The following is a 15099-nucleotide window of genomic DNA, read 5'->3' on the forward strand; positions in this document are numbered from 1 at the left end:
GGACATTAGGCACTCTTTACATTTATACAATAGTAATGTATTTTTTTGTAAATAATTATTGTAATCGAAATATTTTAATTATATGTTAGACCATGAGATTATTCTTGTTTTTTAAAATCAAAATGGCTAAAATGTCTCACCAGTCTATTTTCAGCTTTTTTCCACGTTTTACTTCCGTATTCTTTATAATCCACTTCCCATTTTGTAATTTCACATCCGTTATCGTCCCAACCGCTGAGTTGTATGTATATGTGACTCGAGTTACTCCAGAACCATTCTGTTGTGGTTGGCGCTATGGGCACTATGAAGAAAGTTTTTTTTAAATAATTCAAGTAAGTAAGTGACTGAATGACATTAAAAATAATTCATATAAGTCTTATCACAATATAACTATTATATTAAAACATTTTATTAAACTTACTAAATTAACAAACAATTTTGAATGTTTCTATGATAAATATATGGTCGAAGCCTTTGTCCACCGATGGACCGAAAAGACCGATTGTAAGCGGCTTTTTATATAGTATCTTACAACAACCTTGACAAGTCTGTCTACTACTTGTGTGAACTTTTTAAGAGCTGACTGTTCCATATCACCATCTTTTCAGAAGATTCTGGAGAATCTTAAGGCCTCATCAGCCATGTTTTCTATGTCCTTTGTGGTCTATCCACTACTGCTTGATCTACGCAATCGATTGGGCTATGATATTTTATATAGGCTATTTCATTCTATATATTACTGATCTTGGGCTTGTTGAGATTTGCCTTATGGTCCTAAACAAGACTGTTTTATGATCCAGTTAGGGTGAGTATATTTATTGTAAACATTACAGCAAAGACCAAACACCAAGCAATTACTGAAATTTGGTACCAAACAATGAAAAGAAAATCTCAGATTTTTAAAATAATAAAATTATGATTCTATTAAACACATATTTTGAGTTTCATTTCACTACACGGTTTTACATAATAAAATCTAAATTTGTTTTAGAGGTTTTGTGGTTTTGTTTCATACCTATAGGTTAGTATAAAGCTTTACCTGGCACATTGTTTTAATAAAACTGTACTATATAAAAAACCTATGTTAATATGAAATAAATTAATATCAAATATAAATGCACAAAATATTATATATTTTATTGGTATTCGGGGTGGAGGGGATACTCTCGATATTTAAGATCTGTCTGGTCTCTCTCTGCGCTATGTAAGGGACTCCAGTATCTCTAAGTTAAGGAACACCAACAGTATCTCTCGCTGTGTTATTCTGGATGGCTCGTCCCGAGGTAGACCTTGTTCACGCAACTCCAGAATCTCCCGTAATGCTATCAAAATGGTCCGAAACCTCGCCGATCGATTACCCGCCTCAAAGAAGCTGAAGCTAGTCCGAGTTTAGAGATATGTTCTATATCCATACTAACCTCCTCCTAACGTGGTTGCATCCACGTATGATGGTTGTGAGGACCCAACACTGTTAGCCGCCGTCATCCTCAGCGAGTATTTCGATCCACACTTCAATCCTTGTAAAGTATACTCATATACGTCGCGTATAGAAGTTCCTTTGTTGGACCAAGAATCTTGCCAAGATACGTTTGCTTCCTTCCATGTTAAATTGTAACCTGAAATTGTAACATTGTTCATAATAATTTTATTCATTACTTCGGTCTATAACATTAATTCACATTGAATTTGGGGGAAGTAAAGCTTCCTACTTTATTCAGGTCAAAATATAAACCAGAAAATTTGTTATTTTTATTTGTTGAGATATACATTCTGAAATATACAAAATTACATTATTTATATAAAAAAAATTATAGACTGTCCGTCTTGTTTAAGTCATATTACAAAAGACCTAATAGTTTTTTGTGAAAACTACGCCATACATTTGGACGACATAGACACGCGTCTCATTTCTATTTGTCCAGCCACCTTGTTTAAAGGGATCACTTTGAAGTATATTAAATTAATTTATTTTATTTTATTGGAATGCACCAGGCAGTTAATTTCTAGCAGTACTAAGTCATAGACATAGTAAACAATAATTAAATTTAATGTGTAGTAATCGGAACTTTGGATACACCTTTTCTTACTATATTATTATTTTGTTATTATTTCTAAAACCTAAACAAAACGCCCTGTCCAAAAAAAAATAATAGTGTGTACCATACTTTATTTGCCAGTAAATGAGCTATATATTGACCTTTGATATAGCTTTTACACCTTTAATCTTCTGTATATTTATTTAAAAAACAAAGTTTTTGTTAAGAAAATCCTTTAAAAGATATAATTATTCTCACCAATTTTTTGGGTTTTTCCATTAAGTTTCCTAGGTGGATCCCACTGAAGGTGCAATGCGTTTTTGTGTGAAGTCACCCTTAAGCTTGGCGGCTCGGGAGTAGGCAGAACGGACACCTCGTACGACACAGAGTCCGACCCGTATAAATTCTTCGCTAAACACGTGTAGTTGCCACTAAGAGATTGGTCGATATCTGAAAATATGTTTAAAATGACTAGATAACATATATATTCTGAATCACATCTTCATCGTCTACTCAATGCAAACCCAAGAAGGATAGTAACGTGAAGTGGTCTCGTGTTGCTGCGGTACAGCAAGGATGCCGGGGGAGGCATAATTTCTCAAGGGATGTGTCTTGGCATGGTACTGAGAGGCAGCTGCGTGTTCCGTTGGACATCCGACGACCTCTTTAAAGGTACCGAAGACGACCACCGAGGAGGTTTTAGTAGAAATCACACATAACCCTGAAGAATTCCTCCCGATACCAGAAAAAAGGTTAAATATACAGTAATGTACTATTTTAATAAATCAAATCTGACAATTTTAACTAATATAAGTGGTTAAAGTTTTACAGCGACTTCAAAAATCACGAACGCTAAATGCATATCAACTAAAAGATAGTCTTTTCTATTACCCTAATGAGTGTTAATATGTTCATCAAAATTTCAATATTGCGACACTTTTTATTACGTGAGTAAATGCCTCCGAGTTGAAGGTTGTGTCGGATTTGCTTCGATTGTCTCTCTCGATATTCCTCCATTATGATAAAGGACACCCGGAAACGCTATCAGATTTTAGTAGCCACACCAGAGATCGACGCCCCATATCCTCGTCACGGACGACAAAAATGTTTGCTTGTCCTTGCCGGAACTTAGCGCACCTTACTTCTCGACCTATAACTAACCCAGGCAACAGCCTCTCCAAGTTCGTCGACCCAGAGGCCAGTTTAGTAGTTGAGGATTAATATATCCCACAGCTCTATCTCTATCGCATCACGACGCGAGTTAATTCCAGAAGGTAAAGAAAGAACATCTTAATACTGACACTCTTCTACCTCTGCGACCCACAGCCTACCTGCACCTCAAACGGTCTCATAAAGCCTACAAAAGACGGCTACCTTCAGCCATTTATATATCTAGATTCTCTTAGTTTTAACATAGTTCGCCATGCTACAGCTATTGAGCCACCTCATCAAACCTAAGTGGTAACCAATATGGGTTAACAGAACGGCCCGTCTTAAGAGAAGAGCTCTTCTTTCTTAAATTTGATGAAGATGTAAAAGCCAGAGAAAAAACATGAGAAGTAAAAGTTGGCAAGTATTTATTTAAATGATTTTTGATCCAATGGCCCTATTACGTTTTTTTTTTTAGAAGTTTACACTTTTTATATACTGATAGCAACACATAAGTTTACACTAATTTTACGTAACAAAGAAAAATAAATAATATCTTTACTTATCGTAAACATATATTAGCCCCGATCATAACTATGGTTGATTATGTTAACCTTGATGGAGCAGTATATATCACTTTCTCCTGAACTAATATCTGGTACCTTCAATTACTGGTATAAAGTCATGCACTTACTGTTAATGAGGAGACTGTCGTCGTGGTTCCTTGTGAACCTGGGGTGGTGCGTGATGATGTTGTGGTTGTGATACCACACGGTGCGTGGCGGTGGTGAGCCCACGCATGCGCACGCCAGTAGCAAAGAGCGTCCCACTCCTACCCACACGGTGCCGCCCAACGATGACACGCCCGCTACCACTGAACAATCAACCATTATATTATTCACCAAGAAAAATATTAAATAGAACCAGATTATTATGTGACCACTGGGAAGACCGGCTTTTACCTAAAGAATAGTATCGTTATACGCTAAGATGTCCGTGGCATTAATTCGACGACTGTGCGAAGCATAGGCTATGTCGTCGGTCCACTAGTGGGACACCCAACTTACTATCCACGCAACTTATTGTGTAATAATAAGATAAGAAAAAAATAAAATAAAATTCACTTATTCCACATTGAAACTTTTAACAGAACTCTTATTGATCGTCAATTTATTACTTTTGTTATCTATTTTTTCTCTGACTTTATTCTGCTTCGCAAGGTGCTACAGTTGTGTAGAAGAAGCAAGAGGAAACTCTACATACATATACAACACATCGTTTATTAAAACTTATTAGTGCAGATTTTTACATATACACTTATCAGATATAGCCCAAATTAAATCAAAATAATCAAGCGACATCATTTCCAAGGATCCTTGTCATTTAATATACATTTATTTTTGTTCAGCTATATATTTAAATCAAAATTATAAGACAATGAAACTTAAACACAGTGTCAGTTCTAAAAAAGACAGAAAATAAAATTTGGAATTTTTTAAATTTTACTTATACTTCATAGAATCGTTTATTTGAGGCTTTCGTTCTTTTTTTTGTTATACCGTCTCATTTTTCTTGATGAATAACACAGAGTCAGCCCAGCGATATAAAACTGAGACTTGCGATCATAGGTCACGGGTTTATTTCCCGATATACAATTTTACATAATTCACACTTTTTGCATTATTCAGGATTGCGATTGCTCGCAAACAAGTTTCTAAAGGATGGGCAGCAGCGTCCTCTGCATACCATGAAACTACACTACAGTCGTTAGCCCTACCAAGCGAGATGTCTATGGTATATCACCCATAGATATCTTGGAGAAGGGGGGGGGGGGGCTATGCCTTGTAGAGAACGTCTATGGGCTGATACGACGACGACTAATATAATATACGCTTCTTGTGGATTTCATACTAAGCATTAACGATAAAAATTTTATGTCGTCCCTTATAAGAAATGGAAAATAATTTTCAGTTTAATTAATACATTACACGGATTTTAACTCTAAATTCACTGTATATATGATTTAAAATCAAAAAGACTTATTACTTATCCGTCTCTGCAGATGGTATTGCACTCTGAAATAAAGTAATTGCGACTTTTAAATACAAGATTATAAAAAAAACTCTCAAATATACGTAAATAAGTTTATTAAATTTAGTTATTATTTTGTAAAATTTCTTCAAGACCTATTTTATTTGGGACCTATCATGTGTGTGTTTTTATTCCACAGAGAATAAGAAAATTACCTTTTGGAGTTAATTCAGCGTGAACTCTATTGCTGGGCGAGCCTTCCCCTGCCCCCGTGTGGGCTCTCACAAACACTTCGTACTGCCTGCCGGTTGACAGCGCCGTAAGGGGGAAAGTGAACTGACGAGATAGGTTCGACTCCTGGGTCGCTTCAATCCTGTAGTTCTGCGGTGCACTTGTACTGCGTAATATAAAGATATTTTTTTAAAATATCTACAGTTCTAGTATTTGGTAAATTTCTTTACTTAAAATACTTTCCACGAGTATAACTAATGTCAAAATTTGTAACTAAGTAGTATCAATACATATTTCTCTAAAAAAGTTATTATTTTATTAATAAAATGAAAATTTTTTAATTACTGAAAAAAATCGTTTACTTAGCTTACAACTTCAATGAAATGACGTAACGAATTATTTTTTTCACTTATTCAAAGTCATTAAAGAGGTCACAACTGTATGTTTATTACTTATGATCTATTTTACGAATAAATACACTGGGTATAGGCTGCTTCATATTTTTCATCTCATATCATTCATTATTAGCCTTTTTGTTTTTTTCTTTTACTATACATAAAATAACACAAAATTTGTATTACGGTACTTAGATAAATTCCAATATATTAGTTATTAGTAACAAATAAACTAATTCATTGTTTGTTTTTTTTTCCACTGAGACGACTGAACTATAAAAAAGTTTACTTTCATATTGGCTTTCGTAAATAAAACATCCTCAATATAGACGAGGTATACCTAAATTTAAATTACAAACAATATTTTATTACATAATTAATCAATAATTGACCTTATCATGTGATATAACACCACTATTATTTTATACTAAATTATGTTATTTTTCAAATTAAGAACACAATCTAATAAGAAGTGACGTCATCAATATATTACATCCTCCTTTTAACTGTGCAAATATTTTTTTCTTTAATTGAAATTTTTAATTTGCCACATCTTACTTATATTTTTTGAAATTTTTACTTTTATTTACATTTTTTTATTTTCTCTTCCATTCTGTCCTGGCAGGAATTAAATGCTAACACTATTGTTATGCTTTTGAATTTTCTGCTAATTACCTTGAAACAGGTTTAACATAGACGGTGTAGTGCGTTACTTCACCATTAGGCTGATCAGGTTTCTTCCAACTCACTAGCAGCGAAGTAGGTGAAGAAACTAAAAGCTTGATGGCAGATGGTGGGCCTGGAACTGAAATCATAATATAAATTAAACTTCTTTATAAATGTGAATATGATAAATATATTTGTGTGTGAAATGTGAATATGATGAATATGATAAATATATTACCTATAACAGAAGTGGCCAAGCGCATAGATAATATATTTTACACTTTAGTCTTCCGTGGGTCGAAATTAAATACGTATGGTATGCAAAAAAGTATTTAAAAATACTGAAGTTGTATTTATTGACAACATATAACAAGTGGTTCAGACCACATAAGCAATGCAAAACATAGGCCTACCCCAAAAAGTTCTATGAAGGGGTATACCATAATCACCACGCTTGGCAGGCGGGTTGGCGATCGCAGTGTGGTATTACGGTACGCAGAGTATTAATGTGTTGAAATAAGTATATTTAGTTTAAATATTAACATTGAGAATTTTGTGAATATCCGATATATTAGTATAGTTATCACTTTTTAGTAACTTTCAGACGCTAGTTAATATTGGCCAGTGCTTGTAAAGTTAACATTTTTTAATATATTAGAAATCCCGGGTAAATTTATGCGGAGAAAAATAATTTGGTACGGGGGCCGCAGGTTGCCACCCCTGATCTATAAGTTAGGTTGGTGATGAGTACCTCTGTGTTTACAGTGATCAGAAATAAGTGTAAAATTTTTATTTTTTTTTGCTTACGTATGAGCTATATATTTACCCCCTATAAAGCTATTTATTATATAAAGCTATATATTATATAGAATTTTTCGCCCATAGACGACTTTCTAAATTGAGCCAGTTCCGGCAAATCTTTCTAGTCTAGAAACATGTGAAGATTGCCATTAATTGTGGTAATATACGTCGCGGATTAGTTACAGCCACGAATTAATAGCTCAAAATCAGTGAGAATTAATTGGTTAAACAATTAATTATCAGTGAGTGAATGTCAGAAAAGGTTATTTGTACAATTTAAAAAAGTAATTCCATTAAACTTTATTTTTTTTTACATCTACTTACAGCACAAGGAATCAACGAATTCTCACTTATTACATTTAGAAAACTCCCGCATAAGTATCATGGACCCACGCTTACGATTGGTGAACCATTTTTAGTCAAAGCTATGTAGACATATGTCCAGTCTCGCGTGGTCCCCTGGAGGTCCACCTGGACCACTTTGGGAAACATTTGTCTATACATTTAAAAATATAATTACCATCCTGCAAAGTGGTACATATGACCGGGTAAGAAAAGGGTCCAGCACCATAGCTGGAAAATCCTGCTACTTTGATCGTGTAGTTCGTGTATTTCAGAAGTCCCTGGAGGTACAGTTCTGAGTGAGGTGAAGTCAAATTCGACCATGGTCCATCTGGAAGTATGACAATAAAATAATTAAGTATTGTAATATAAATAAATCTCTATCGGTTAAATGTGACAGACATCATCAATTCAGCTATAAGACATCTACTGGCCTCTCTATAGATTTACAATATTCCATTTTCATTAACTCCTTCATTAAATCCAGAATCCTTCGACTTTAATGGGTGGACGTCTTATGCTGTGATTGCCAGCCGGCAGTCTCCATTCCAGAACCTCAATACCCCAGCAGTCATCAGTTCTGTACGCTTTGTGGCCTGCCTATTGCTACTCCAATATAGGAGTAATTACTAAGTAAGAAAAGGACCAATATTTAGCCACTTCCGCACATGCAGTGGTAGTCGTGCAACAAAGTGCACCGCCCGCCAGTCCGCTGATAAATGCAGGCATAAGGTACATAAGGCACTTTATCTTCTTTTCTTACTCAGGATGGACGAGGTAACGCCTGATTCCATTAAATAAAGGAGTAATTACTAATAAACAAAAGTAATATTCAGTGGACTGTGATTTGTATTAATAAAAATACATGAAGCACGCAGTGAAAGCTGACCCTAACAGTTAGACAACTGTGGCAAGGTTCCCCAGAGTTAAGTTTAAAATAACAATAGCATGCACGGAGCATTAAAATTCACCAGTTGAAGTCAGGTCACCGATGTAGTTCAAAAGAACCGTCTGTAGGGGCCGAAAGATACTTTGGTGATGACCTGGAGCCAGAGCCGTGGCGTGGGTAGACATACCCCACTAGGTAGACGACATGGTTAAGGACGAGGGAAGTTATTGGATAGGCAACGCAATACCGGTTATCATGATGGCTGACGCAGTAAAGATGATGATAAAAATTAACTTCTTCAAAACAACTTCTTCAAACTTTCTAACAAAATGTATGTTGATTTATAATTTCGTCTTACATATTTACTTAAAGGCGTCCTTGAGAAGTCTACAATATATATTTATTATATACCTTCGGTGCAGTAATGTATGGTGTAGCCAAGCAGAGAGGTACCCTGTGAAGAAATTGGTTGCCAAGCGACGCGGAGAGAAGAAGATGACACACCGCGACATTCTACTGCAGCGGGAGGGTGTTCCGGAGCTGAGAGAATAGAGAGTAAAGGAGATGTTTGTAGTTTCGTATCTTGATTAGAAGAAGTCAATTTTTTTTTGGTAAATGGTTTTTGTCTGTAAGTGACAGGGATGGAAATGTTTGGTGTTGAGATAAATTGTCATATTTCACAGATAAAGTTGATGATTTTTGTTGTGATGGAAAATAAATATATATATATATATATATATATATATATATATATATATATATATATATATATATATATATATATATATATATATATATATATATGCTTATATTTATACATGTACATGGTGACTGGTGCATAAGGTTAAAATCATAGTAAACACTTTCAAGTGTGTTATTATGTTATGTGTGTTTACATTACTTGACACTGTAGTCAAAATGGAAACAGAAGTGTTAAAAATTTATTTCCTTAGTTTAACTAAACCAATTAACATATTAATTACCTCCTTCTCTAGTAGTTTGATAAACAGGCAAAGAGTATGGGCCGGTGCCAGCCGAATTGAATGCACTAACTGTAACCGCATATCTGTAGAAATATTTCAAAATTAAATTTATATGTTTGTTATTATATTACTGTCACCACTCTCACCGAATAAACCCATATCGAAATAGCCACTAACAGTAAATTTTTAGAAGTTTATCATATTATTAGAATATAAACTTGCATTCAGAGAGTGTAGTCAAGAAGGTCTTCTTAACATTAGTAGATTATAACTTCTACGTGTATTATTTTTACTTTATATGCCTTATAACTAAAACATGTTATAACAGCTCACCTTGTATTCTTTAAAAGACCACTTAGGACTGTCTCCTGTTTTCCTTTTCTTGGGGTCACCTTAACCATTTTCGTATGAGTGTCGTTTGGACCTGGAAATACGATTAATGAAATTAGTACTTATAAGGTTATTAAGAACCTTAACATAATACATACAAAGTTGTTAAAAGACAGCAATTAATTTTTTTGGGGACCTCTCATACTCCCCTACCATGTGTGAGCAAGGATCATTTTTACAATAATAATCTTTTCTTGTAATCCTTTATCATTCATACTTCTTTCTTCTTCTTACTTCACTTCTTTCTCTTTCTTCCATCCTTCATTCCTCTCCATTATTTTCCATACATCCATTCACTGCACTTTTATCGCCTTCTCTCTTCTCTATTTATTTTTATTCATTTTATTTCTTTATTTCCTTAGGTACAATTTACTCTAATTTTATTTGTTAGTTCTTAATTCTTATTTCTTACTGGCTATATTACAGATAATGTTTATCTCTATTTTAAAAACATTTCACTTTTATTTGTACTTATTATTTATTACTTTTAATGATTGTTCTTAAAACCATTTTATAGAATACCAGAAAGATCTGGCAATGTTCTTCGTTGTAAGTAACCAAACATTGTTGTTCTCCTCTATTGTCTCTGCTAGCCGAGACTGGCATTCCATTCTTGATATCCTGAAGGCAGCAAGTATTAAAGTTAAAGGTTCTGGAGTGAAGACCTAAGACCAGCAAGTGCAGTAGGTCTGATGGAGGTAGGTAGGTAGTAGGTAGGTAACCTTTATTAGGTTGTCGAAAGACGCTGAACGCAAGCTACTTCTAACAACTTTATGGGAAATGCCTATGTTAAGTAATGGACGACCATTGCATTTAATGGATATGACCATGCCTGAATATTTAAAGTATTATATACTTTGTGTAAGAAGCCTTTTCGCTAAATTTCTGCCAAAATGTAAGTAACAAAAAAATTTTAAACACCCTTAATTTATTGAAGTATGTATCAATATTATAAAAGGTTTCATGTATATAAATATTTGTGTTCAACATACCAGAATCTCCACTAAGTCTTGGAACTGCTTTCACATGATAGCCTTGTAGTGGGCCATTGTGGGTATCCCTGGGTGGGGCAATCCACGACACGATGAGTTCCCCTGGGCTTTCAGTCGCCTGAACTTGCACACTTATTGGACTCGATGATGGTGCTGAAATTATTACATTATATCTATTTATTTTTATGACAACAGTAACAAAAATATTGTAATCAGGCACAGGATGTAAAATAAAATCAAGGATTCACCATCATTATTAGTGGATACAAATATACCAAAATTTCTTTATAAAAATAAAAATATTAAAAAATGTATAGTTAGTTAAAATTTTATCATGCGCAATGCAAATACAAATTATTGTCTGCACATCCTGATAATGAATTTAAACCCACTAAATATTTTATATGGTCATATTGAAGACAGAGTCCACACAGAACCTATTGTGTTTAAAGAAATAGACAACATTTTGCCAATATTTGATAAAATCTTTGATAAAATATTAGACATCTGTGTGTTGCCAAGGGAGACTTGTATCCGTTACTGTGTTTTATTTTCATTATTTCCAAACAATACTCTATCCAATAAAACAGAAAGGTTTTCATATAAATTCTTTACTATATTTTGATAACAAAAAAATTCTTCATGTTTAAGTCTTTACAAGTTGGTACAAGACTAAATATAAAATGTGAAGCAAATATTGAACTGTGGTCGCCCGGCGATAGGGGACAGAGACTTGCGATCGTAGGTTCGATTTTTGGAATACAATCTTGTATAATTCACTATTTGTGCATAAATTATATAGGATTGCCACTTCTCACAAACAAGTTTCCAGAAGATGAGCAGCAGCGTCCTCTACATATATCGCACCGAGATCGCCAACTCGCCTGTCAAGCGTGGCAATTATGGTATATCCACTCATAGGTATACTTGGCGGAGGCCTGTGCTTAGAAATGGGCGTCTATGGATTGGAGCTCATATCACACATATATTGAGTTAATTATGGATTATTGGGGTTAAATTTGATTAAAAACAGTAATCATAACAAAAGATAATAAAAAAAACCAGAAAGAAATGTATTTATATATGCTATGTAAAAAAGGACCAAAAAGGTCAAATCACTCAACAACTGTTTCGCCCCTCCACGGGGCATCTTCAGGAGTTATGTTACACCAATTAGTGCCAAACACAGAGTCATACTCTGTTTGATTGTGTAATTCGCATTTTTGCAGCATACGCATTTATCAGCGGGCTGGTGGGCGATGCACTTTGTTGCACGACTACCACTGCATGTGCTGAAGTGGCTAAATATTGGTCCTTTTCTTGCTGAGGATGGACTTCCGCAAGGTAACGCCTGATTCCATTAAATATGTGCTATGTTTTTATTGAAACAAATTAGAATAAGAACATACAACCAGTCTTTAAAATATGCAAGTCTGTAAGAGGAATATGAATATAAAATGTGCAGTACCTTCTTGCATCGTTGTAAAGTGAACAGGCTGTGTGAATGGACTGAGGTCCACCTGATTGCCAGAGGCCAGGCGTACTCTATAGTCTACAGCTGGTTGCAAATCTCGAAGCTCTATGCTCTGTCGAATGTCGTTCTCTTGTCTGAAAACATTTAACAAAAATTTATAATTTAATTAACGTCTTTGCTGCCACTCTAGACATACAACTGTTAACCCGGGAGGTCGTAGTGTAAATATTTTTTTAGCAAAAAAAAAAAAGGAATCGTCTTGTTTAAATGAGTCCTGTCTTCAATGATATCGCCGCAAGAGAACACCACGTAGACGTCGCGGCACATCGACATGATTATTCCACGGGCATATAAATAGTCAAAAATTATTCAAACAAAGATGCGTATCAATGTCTTGTATTCATTCAGAGAATTGATTGTGTAAGAGTAGGACTGGTTATCTATCTTAACTAAAATAAAATACCGCTACATAGTATGAAGTAAACTGAACGGCATTCCCATACGGAATGTTTATATTGACTAAATGACATACCTATTTAAACAAAACGCGATAATAATATCATAAGATTTTAAAGTCGCGTGGCGTATTGGCACGCTGTGGCGACTTTAGTCGATGCAGTGTCCTGTTGCAGTGGAGACCCTCTTTTCTTCATGCCAATGTAGACCTGTCCAGTTCCCCTGGGTCCCAGGTCTGCACCTACTCAGGAACTAAGGGTTTAGACCTAAATCATAGTTTTACCTAGTGATATTGATGCTCTTCCCCGAATCCCACAGCATGTAGTCGTTGGTCGCATATTGTATAGTATAATACTGTACATGTGTGCTGATGGTGTCTCTCCATGACAGCTTTACTGAGTTGCTCGAAACTGAATCCACTTGCAGATCTAACGGTGGAGTTGGTGGCTCTGAAACATTTATTTAATATTAGCACAATTTTTTGGTACGTATTAATGATATTGCAGCAATTGGTTTGGTTAGTTTTTCACTGGTCATTCAACTCTGTTTAATTTAGATCTACAATACCTAGAGGAGGGTGGCCATATGGATGGCAAGCTGATATCGCGCGATATCCATCGAGGCGGCGTCAGTCCTATCCTATGGCCGAATTAGCACTTTCCGCCAGATCAGGCGATCAGATGGCAGTAATGGCGCAGTGCGCTGGCGGAAGAGCACACGCGCCTCGTTAAAGCGATCCTGCCTATCTTCGAGGCCTCACTTTTCTACTTACATAGGTGATTACAGAGCACAGCTACTTCGGTAATTTCCTGTGTAGAATTGGACTCGTAGTGACTATATTGTAAATACAAGATAATAACAATAATAATATTAAACCAGTCATCATGATGGATAGAAAATATATAAAATTAATATTGTTTGAAAATGTAAGCAACTATTCGAATTATTCAATAGTTATAGTTTAGGTTTGTAAAACTAGATGGCAGTGTTACTAATTATTTTTAACAATAAGTAAAATCCTCATTTTAAAAATGATTTGGCAAAGAATGCTCTACTCTTACTATGAAATGCCTACCAAAAATATCTATAGATATGTTCTTGATCAAGTCTATATAATGATCAGGTTTTCCACCATCTGCTACAAGCGGATTCTGGGCCTCAAGGCAACCCAGTCTCGGAAAGCAGGTTGTCGTAAGAAAAGTATAGGTTAAAGAAACCAAGAGGGCGATCACCAATTGGATAGGCGTACTCTGTGCGGGTTGGTGACATGTCTCACAGTAATAGAAGCTGGTATCAAGACTTTCCAGGAAGGGCGTCAACAATGAAGCAACCGTCAGCAATGAAGAAAAGCGAGCAAGAAGAATAATAAATAAATTAAAAGTTAAATTACCAAGATAGTGAAAGCGCTTCGCTCTGGAACTTACCTAAAATATCAAGATGTATGAAGTACGTTGCAACGCCGTAAGGATTGCTTGCTCTGCATTCATAGGTGCCGCCGTCTCTGCTTTCTACGTAATTTATGTTTATAGTGCTTTTAATGCCGTTAGGGCTCACACTTTCCGATACTGTTATTCTGAAATATTTTTAAGTTTTGAACATCATCAATTTTTATGAAGAATTAATACTTTAACCAAATTTATAATTTATCCCCTACGAGTAATATTATCAACCTGTAAATCTACAAATTAAAAACATTACTGTTTAGTTATAATATTCACAAATTAATATTTGCGCCATCTGTTAAACATAATTTGAACTTTTTGCAAAATATTTTTTGCAACGGTTAGTCGAAATCAATCTATTTCTTTACTGTGGTACAAGATGTCACTTTTATATAATAATATCGGAATGACGAAAAAAATAAAAAACGTGTAAAATCCGCTAATTTTGAGTCAACAGTAAAGGTTTAAATGTTACGACCAATATAATATATGAACTAATTCCGCTTACCTAGAGGTTGTGAAGTCGACTCCTTTTCCATCCACAGTCCACTTAACTCTTATAGGGCTGTCGCCGAGCGGACGACAAGGCAATGTTACTGGCAACCCCAGCTTTGTCGTCAGGTTCGTGCCCACAGATTCAAAATGCACCGGCTCTAGAAATAGCTTTGTATTTATTATTAATAATATTTTACAGACATGATAATAGCATGGTTAATACAATATTTTAATGATGCTCTTTTCAGCTTCTTAAAGGCAAAATGCCTTTTGTACTATTTATGCAATAAAATAAACAAGTCCTGCAATGAAACGTGATATCTCATC

General features: G+C 34.9%; 1 protein-coding gene across 1 annotated transcript in view; it reads right to left on the reverse strand.

Annotated features, from left to right (window-relative positions):
* The window catches only part of LOC137924489 (cell adhesion molecule Dscam2-like), a 45430-nt gene that overhangs the window by 5938 nt on the left and 24393 nt on the right, over window positions 1-15099 (reverse strand). Inside the window, exons 13-27 of the mRNA XM_068767874.1 lie at window positions 14786-14930; window positions 14260-14408; window positions 13119-13284; window positions 12374-12513; window positions 10906-11058; window positions 9857-9947; window positions 9524-9606; window positions 8952-9080; window positions 7830-7982; window positions 6518-6647; window positions 5432-5613; window positions 3880-4059; window positions 2295-2486; window positions 1419-1616; window positions 141-301 (exon numbers count right to left, since the gene is read on the reverse strand). Coding sequence (XP_068623975.1) covers window positions 141-301; window positions 1419-1616; window positions 2295-2486; window positions 3880-4059; window positions 5432-5613; window positions 6518-6647; window positions 7830-7982; window positions 8952-9080; window positions 9524-9606; window positions 9857-9947; window positions 10906-11058; window positions 12374-12513; window positions 13119-13284; window positions 14260-14408; window positions 14786-14930 — 2252 coding nt within the window. The remainder of the gene's footprint in view (window positions 1-140; window positions 302-1418; window positions 1617-2294; window positions 2487-3879; window positions 4060-5431; window positions 5614-6517; window positions 6648-7829; window positions 7983-8951; window positions 9081-9523; window positions 9607-9856; window positions 9948-10905; window positions 11059-12373; window positions 12514-13118; window positions 13285-14259; window positions 14409-14785; window positions 14931-15099) is intronic.

Source organism: Battus philenor, unplaced genomic scaffold, assembly GCF_028537555.1.
Source record: "Battus philenor isolate CCGP_79_NKW_IND1 unplaced genomic scaffold, ilBatPhil1.0.hap1 SCAF_24, whole genome shotgun sequence".
NCBI lineage: Eukaryota > Metazoa > Arthropoda > Insecta > Lepidoptera > Papilionidae > Battus > Battus philenor.